This window comes from Ochotona princeps, chromosome 3 (genome assembly GCF_030435755.1).
Source record: "Ochotona princeps isolate mOchPri1 chromosome 3, mOchPri1.hap1, whole genome shotgun sequence".
Lineage (NCBI taxonomy): Eukaryota > Metazoa > Chordata > Mammalia > Lagomorpha > Ochotonidae > Ochotona > Ochotona princeps.
The window spans coordinates 41,761,414-41,769,922 of record NC_080834.1 but is presented as its reverse complement, the minus strand read 5'-3'; the positions used below and the strand labels follow the sequence as shown (position 1 = coordinate 41,769,922).

General features: G+C 39.9%; 1 protein-coding gene across 1 annotated transcript; it reads left to right on the top strand.

The window, feature by feature from the left end:
- Positions 1-2,263: 2,263 nt before the first annotated feature.
- Positions 2,264-3,028, top strand: LOC131479807 (elongation factor 1-beta-like). The gene has a single exon (XM_058661257.1). It carries the CDS (start codon positions 2,297-2,299, stop codon positions 2,972-2,974), a length of 678 nt encoding a protein of 225 aa, XP_058517240.1. The 5' UTR covers positions 2,264-2,296; the 3' UTR covers positions 2,975-3,028.
- Positions 3,029-8,509: the final 5,481 nt, after the last annotated feature.

The window sequence follows — 8,509 nt, the reverse complement described above, 5'->3', positions numbered from 1 at the left end:
GATGACAAAGGGAGAGGTTTTCCATCTGCTGGTGTTCTCAAACGGCCTCAAGGGTCAGAGTTGCACCTGTCAGAAGCCAGGAGGCAGGAGCTTCTTCCGTGTCTCCCCCAGAGGTGCAGAGGCCCCATCAGACAGCCCAGCCTCCACCACTTCTCCAGGCCGTAAGCAGGGAGCTGGATCAAAAGTGGGGCAGCTGGGATTAAAATCAATGCACGCATAGCTTGCTAGTGTTGCAGGCAAAGGGCTAGATTGCTCTGCATCACTGCACGAGCCCCTATTGTGAGTCATTTCGCATATACTGTTCATACTGTCATAGCTACACTGTTTTTCTGTTAATCTATGGACTCCATCCTCACATAGATTGTGTAAGGGTGATTTTTAGGGGGACATGATTTTCAATTAAAATTTACTTAGTTTCATGGACTGTTATATATGTAAACATGGGATTTAACAGTTGGTTCCTCAAAGATTTGCCCAGCCTAGTAATTCAATCATTAATAAAAGGAAAAGTGAATTGAATAACGGGTCTCTAAAACCTCAGTGAAATCTGTGTTATCAAGAACAATGTGTGGGGCCTGGCACAATGGCTCAGTGACAAAATTGTCACCTTACATGCGCCAGGATCCCACACGGGTGCTGATTCTTGTCCCAGCAGTTCCACTTTCCATTCACCTCCCTGCTTGTTGGCTGGAAAAGCAGAAGCAGATGACCCACAGCCTTGGGACCCTGCACCCATGTGGGAGACCCGGAAGAAGCTCCTGCTCCTGGCTTCAGACTGGCTCAGCTCCAGCCATTGTGGCCACTTGGGGCGTGAACCTGTGTATCTCCTTCTCTCAGTAAATCTGCCTTTCCAATAAAAATAAATAAATCTTTTAAAAAAAAGTGTGGATTCCAGAAATATTTTACACCAAAATAACTACCTATGAATTCTATTTTGGCATGAACTTTTTAAAGTGCTCTGGTATCTCACAAAGCACGAAGAAATATTTAGCACAGCAAGTGTTCTACAGTAACCACTCTTGCACAGCGTGCTAACTTCAGGTAGCCCTCGAAGCTCTATCTTAGGGACTCACAAGGCACAGGATAAAACAGTGATGCATGTGGTTAAGTCTGTATGACTGTTTCCTAAATGGCTAATGGTGAGTTTATCATTTATTCTGGAAGAATTCTGCAATGCGTTACGTTTTGGACACGGGAAGACAACTGTTCAGAACACGATCTGCTTGCTGCCATTTTTAGTTGCAAACAAAAGCCTTCACAATGTGCGGGTGTGGGAAACTGACAGATTTTGCACATCTTAGTGGTTTTTCACAACGTTTGCCATGTTCAGCAGAATATAAGCTTTCAGATTTAAAATATGTGTTCTAGTTTATCCCACTGTGCAAATCAGTACATTAAGCAAGCCTAGCAGAAAACCATAAGCAGGGAAACAGAAAATCTGCAAAAACTTCCTATCAAATATGATGGGAAATGAGATTTAAATATTAGTCTGCCCAACAGCATGTGGATCAGAAGTCACAGCTCAGAAACTGAAGGAAAAATCATATAACAAGGTCAACAAAAACATAAAGCAAAATTCTCAAAGTACATACATAATTCAAATAAAAAGCATTGCATTTAACATTATGCATTGAACACACTATACCAAAACATGCCCATTTTATAGATAAACTGTCCAACCAATAAGCTCATGTACAGGCTATTCTTCATGCTCCATGATGATGCAAGCAGGTGTTTCTGGTGGTGGGGTGTGCTCCAGGAAACTTTACTCTAGTATTCCATTAGGCTGTTGTTGCCCGCACCATGTAAGCTGTTCTGTCAAGTCCAGGAGGCAGAAGGAAAAATCAGAGATCCTATATCCATAGAATAAAAGCCCCACCTGGGAGTCCACGTCTTCCTTTCTCATTCCATTAAGAGAAACTCAGTCAAATGACCACACCGTCTGCCACCGGAATTGGAGACTAGTGTCAGTGAGTACCTAGGAAAAAATGAGAAGATTTTTGACTCCCAATAAACCATAAAAATAAGAGTGTGCTTATAATATTTAATCACTCAGTAAAAAATTATGGTAATGTAACCATTCTAATGTTAAGTTCACTGTTGAAAAATATCCTTAGTAAGTAAAAATTAGATCATTGCATTGCCAAGTAACAAAAGTGCAAAGATAATTACAGAAAACTCTTCGGCTTATCATCCAAAAGACATTAGCTTGAGAATACACACAGCGCCTTTTCTCTGTTTTAGAACCGGGCTCCGGGGCCTGCTCTCTGCCGCTCCTCCGGGTCCAGCCGCCGCCATGGGGTTCGGAGACCTGAAAAGCCCTGCCGGCCTCCAGGTGCTCAACGATTACCTGGCGGACAAGAGCTACATCGAGGGGTATGTGCCATCCCAAGCTGATGTGGCAGTACTCGAAGCCGTGTCGAGCCCGTCGCCTGCCGACTTGTGTCATGCCCTGCGCTGGTATAATCACATCAAGTCCTACGAGAAGGAGAAGGCCAGCTTGCCAGGAGTGAAAAAAGCTTTGGGCAAGTATGGCCCTGCAGATGTGGAAGACACCACGGGAAGTGGAGGCACAGATGGTAAAGACGACGACGACATTGACCTCTTTGGGTCCGACGATGAGGAGGAAAGTGAAGAGGCGAAGAAGCTAAGGGAAGAACGGCTTGCTCAGTACGAGTCTAAGAAAGCCAAAAAACCTGCACTTGTTGCCAAGTCTTCCATCTTGCTAGATGTGAAACCTTGGGATGATGAAACGGATATGGAAAAATTGGAGGAGTGTGTCAGGAGTATTCAAGCAGACGGCTTGGTCTGGGGCTCCTCTAAACTAGTGCCCGTGGGCTATGGGATTAAGAAGCTGCAGATACAGTGCGTGGTTGAAGATGACAAGGTGGGGACGGACATGCTGGAGGAGCAGATCACGGCTTTTGAGGACTACGTGCAGTCCATGGACGTGGCTGCCTTCAACAAGATCTAAAGTTCTCTCAGATTGTTCCACTTCAATAAAAGCTTGAACGATAAAAAAAAAAAAGAGAGAGAGAGAGAGAGAATACACACAGCACCATATTTCAGAATGCTGATTTTCTGACCCCCAGGCACAAGCACACAAATGTAAACCAATATGACCTAAAACAGCTCAGAAATGTATTGGAAAATACAGAGGAGAAAATGAATTTTGAATGTTTGATTGCAAGCACCAGTATTAAAAATAAGAGAGTCAGTGTTAATCTCACATCTCAATTTTTCTTCTTTAAAGAGATACTGACCAGATTTCCCAATAACTAATCTTAAAATTTTGCCTGTAATCAAACACAAAATGGAGAGAAAGTAGAAAAAAATGTTTCAACAGGGCTAGCTTTATGGTCTAAGAGGTAGAGCCACTGCCTGCATTGTCAGCATGCCATATGGGTGCCGGCTTGGCTCCCAGATGCCCATTTCAATCTAGCTCCCTGTTTTGCCCTAGGAAGGGCTGCAAAAGATGGTCCAATTGCTTGGCCCCCTGCCTCCCACATGGGAGACCTAGAAGAAGGTCCTGCCTCCTGACCTCCTGGTCCTGTCACTGGAGATTGCACTCATCTTGGGGGTGAACCAGTGGGAGGAAGAGCCCACTCTCTCCTTCTCTTCTGCTCTTCCTCCTCCTCTTTATCTCTGAAACTTTGAGATAAAGTAAAATGAATCTTAGAAAAAATAGTAAATGAGAAAATACTTTGAAATATTGTAGGGTTTTCTAAAACTTTGGTAACACTCTCTGTGGACTAAGTTTTGTTTAATTAGAAAAACTAGTCAAATCATATGATCTTATTTCAATATTTGTTGATTTCCTAAATTCAATATATTTTTGACTGGTTTTCTCATAATATATATTCCTATTTATGTGCTGTCTCAGAGCTATGATATAGATATATATAAATATATATAAATATATATAAATATAACTATATATATTTTTATATAGTCAAATTTTTATCCTACTCTTTTGGAGAGCTTTAAAAGAGAAGAAAATATTCTGGGTCCAGCACAGTAGCCTACTGGTAAAGTTCTCACCTTGCATGCACCAAAATCTCATAAGGACACTGGTTCCTATCCCAGCTGTTCCACTTCCCTTCCAGATTCCTCCCTGTGGCCTGGGAAAGCAGTTGAGGACAGCCCAAAGCCTTGGGACTCTGCACCTGCATGGAAGACCTAGAGGAAGCTCCTGGCTTCAGATCAGCTCAGCTTTGGCCATTGTGGCCACTTGGGGAATGAATCAGAGGATGGAAGATCTTTCCCTCTGTCTCTCCTCATCTGTGTATCTAACTTTCCAATAAAAATAAATAAATCTTTTTAAAAAGAGAGAGAGAAAAGAAAATATTCTATTTTAATCCAGTATTTCCTAGAGGAATTTCTTTTTTTGGTACTACATTTCTATAATCAGTTTCCAAGCTTTTACTATATGCCTGTATCATGCAAATATATAGATGCATATGTAATTTTTCATTTATATACTTCCATCTGAGTTAATATGTATATTCTGAAACAAAATCTAAAAATTTTAAATCACATAAAAGTGAAAAGTTTAGGGACTGGCGGCATTGCCTGCTGCTCCGGCATTACTTATGCACTGCAGTTCATGTCCAGGCTACTCCGCTTCCAATACAGCTCCCTGTTTATGACCTGGAATATCAGCGGAGGATGACTCCACTCCTTGGGCCCCTGCACCTCCACGGGAGACCCAGATGAAGTTCTTGGATCCTAGCTTTGGTTCTCCTAAGCTTCAGCCACTGCAGCCATTTCAACTGTAAACCAGCAGGTAGAAGGTCTTTCAGTCTCTCCTCTCTGTAACTCTACCTTTTAAATGAAAATAAAGAAGTCTTTTAAAAAATGTAATTTTGTGTTTATTAAAGGAATAGAAAACATTTTGTTCTTTCTAAAATTTGTTTTAAATATTTAATAATTTTAAGGAAAAAAAGTACATTGAGTCCATAGTGTTTCAATGAGAATTAAGTTACTGACTTGTACTTTTATAACACTTTTAGACACAGCTAACTCAAAGACATAGTTCTAAGTTTATTTTCATTTTCATGTTAAAGTGTTGAAACTGAAAAAGCCTATTTCAAAAACCACACTCTCTGCATGGACACCTAGGCAATTAATTATTCATTGGTAATGGTGATGGCTATGAACTCATATTTGACTCATCATAGTGATTCATAATTTTTATTTATTTATCGTAAGGTCTGATTAGGGCCTTTTAATTTCATCATGGATCATACAGAAAGCCTTTACTTGAACTAAGAAATGAAGAGTCCTGGAAATGTTACTTTTTTTGTTTCTGTTCATTTTCATCTGATCTGGGGTTGCACAGCTTATTTGGAAGAAACTTGTAACATTTGTCCATTTGGAAAGAACTCATTGAGGCAGACTAGGTGTCTCCACTTGAAGTGGAACAGAGAAAATATGCCTTTCTGCAAAACCCTGAAGACAAAGGCACAAGTAGGAGCTGTACTGTGGACCCCACCTAGACACTTCAGACACATGGACACCCCGATTTCCTCGTCCAGGAACAAGTGAGGACACCACAGTCAGCCAAGATCATAAATGTCCACACGCGTAATTCGTTCTGTACACATGTTAGATGAAAATAAAGTTCGAGATGTATACCTTTGACAATGGACTGGTTGGTATAACCTTAGGGATAGTCACCTCTTCTTTAAGATACTGACAGAGGAGCATGCATACAAATGACTTGGGGCGCCCTTAAAAGTACTGGAAGAATGGGTCTGAGGCTCAGATCTGCAGCACTTTGCACATTCCCAAGTGCTTCCCAGGATGTGATGTACTTTTATAATCGTTTTACAAGTCTGATTAAACGTGGTAAATGCCTGATGCAAATCTATCATGATCAAATTTGTAGTTTGAGATTTCTTTGAATACATCTAAACAACAAACAAACAAACAAACAAAGCACACCAATAACAGGGGGAAAAAAACTAGCCATTTCATCCAAACCAGTGTTTTCTTGGCAAATAGCTCCAATGGCACTATTTCGTAGACTCTGAACGTGTTTCATATGATGATCTGATCAGAGACAAGATGCCACATGATGGGCCCAACACAACGCCTTAGTAGCTGAAACCTTGCCTTGCATCAACCGTGGTCCAATATGGGCACCATTTCCTGTCCCGGCTGCTCCACTTCCCATTCAGCTCCCTGCTCATGGCCTGGGAAAGCAGTGGAGGACTACCCAGAGACTTGAGATCCTGAACACATGTGGGAGACTCGGAATAAACCCCCAGCTCCTGGATTCAGATCTATTCCATGTGCTGCCTACAGTTCTTAATATTGTAGGTGAGTTCAACAACAGTGAAGGAGTCAATGATCTTACAAACTTGATCACAGAGTACTTGCTTTCTCATTTTAATTGGTGCCAGGATAACACTGAACCTAGCAGGAGTGTTGAAGAGTTTACACAAGACAATATGGATCACAATATCTAGTGTGAAAGTGTAATCAAGTTTGTAAAAGGTGTCATGTTTAAAAGTGAGTCCGTCATTCCCTTCTGACCTCTAGCTATTTATTCAAAGATATCTTCATTGTCTAGGAAATGCCTTGAATATCTTAGTATAAATAGGAATGTGACTGTCTGATCAAAAGGGAAAACAGTGATTACTCCAAATTTAGTGTGCTTGCTAAACTATAACCAACATAATGGAAAGAATTCCTACTACTTACATAGGGAATATGGGGGAAGGAGGACACTAACAAAAATTAAAAAGATAATTATATTAAATATATATTTGAATCTAGAGCAGGAGAAGAAATAGAATAAAAATATGTGCTAATTAGAGTTGCCAATCACTCTGAAAATTTCTGACCTTATCCCTAACTATATATATAAACAGCAAAAAGAGAAGCATTTAACTGGGTGAACTTTTTGGCTGCTTTGTAACCCCAGATTTCAAGTGCAAAGGATTTCCATGATCTTTTTAAGTAAAATCTTAAGCAGGTTACTTTAGCCTTCATAGGGGAGAGAAAATTAGTCACCTCTCTCCTTTTTCTAAAATAGCCATATATTTATGCTATTTTCAAAGAAACTTTTAGGCACACTCAGCTTTGACCTTTTTCTAAATGTTATGAAGGTTGTAAACACACACGCACATAAGCATGTCCTTTTTCCTTACATGAAAATATAAGAATTTTAATGTCACAAAAGAAAGACTTAGCTTTATTCCGTGGATAAATGTTAGCACCACTGCAGATCCACCATTGTGAAATCATACAAAGGTGCTTCAGAAAAAAGTCTTACTGAAATAAATCATGTCAAATTTTAACAACAAAGCTGAATCGAATAATTGGATTAACATGAAGCAATTCTTCTTACTCTAATACTGGAAAATAGTTAGATGTGTTTGCTACTTTAAGTGTACCATTAAAGTGGAAATGGGTCTGTCAAAGTTTTTTCATATGTATTATTCCAATGTGGGATAAAGAATGCCAATCTGATACATGCTGAACATCAAGCAAATGTCTCAGACACATTTAATATTATTTAATGCTTTCAAAAACTGTAGGAAGAAGATAAAACTGTTCCCATTTCACAGAGAGGAAAGACAGGGTTCAAAGGTTAAATCAGAAAGATCTCCTGCAAAGCCCATGTTCTTTCATGTGTAAATCAAACCTGGACATATTTGGTCCATGCACAAAAAGGATGAAGAAAACTTTCCTATACAAATTATTCCTATGCTTCTCTGTATGATGAGGGGCCTTCCCCTCTACTAATGCAGCTAAAAAGACCTGATACCAAAATAAATAAATAAATAAAGCTGCTTGAAATAGAACAAAGCATAAAACCATGACACATGAAACCACTAACTTTTATTATAAAATGATAGTCACACTTGAATTGTTCTGTGACCACATCAACAATTAAATTTTCATATGGCCAAAACTAAAGTATAAATGTTATCTCAAGGAGAGATCAACGACTTTCACATTAAATGTGACTTATCAGTCTCATGGTGGGCACTTACATAGGCAAGGGACATCATGCAGTAGGAGTTACAGGGAACGGGGCTGATCGAGCCCCTGCCCAGGCTGTGCTGCTGAGGCTAGATCTGACAAGTGTTATTATTCAACTAAATAAATCAGTTGAAATCTAAGCTGCATCATTTTGCACCTAATTTCAGGTAATAAATAAGCATGGTCCTTGTAAAGATCTGTTTTCTGAAAATAATAACTATGCCTGTGCTTGCCTGGCAAATGGTAAGTTCTTTCTGTTGAACTTGTGCTTCCCCAAGGCAGTTCAACACCACACACTCATTTACACCTGAACCATCACTCCATCCCCACCCAGTGCAAAATATCAAGTCTGTAGCAAAGGTAATATACAGTTGTTGAGGGCTCACAATGAATCTATTACAAAACACAGTGAAATTTTTCGGTGGGAAGACTCTGTAAGAACCAAAATTCACTTCCTTTGTTTATTCTTTTCAACGCAGCTGGAAGACTGAGCCAAGACCAAACAGGGTGCTCA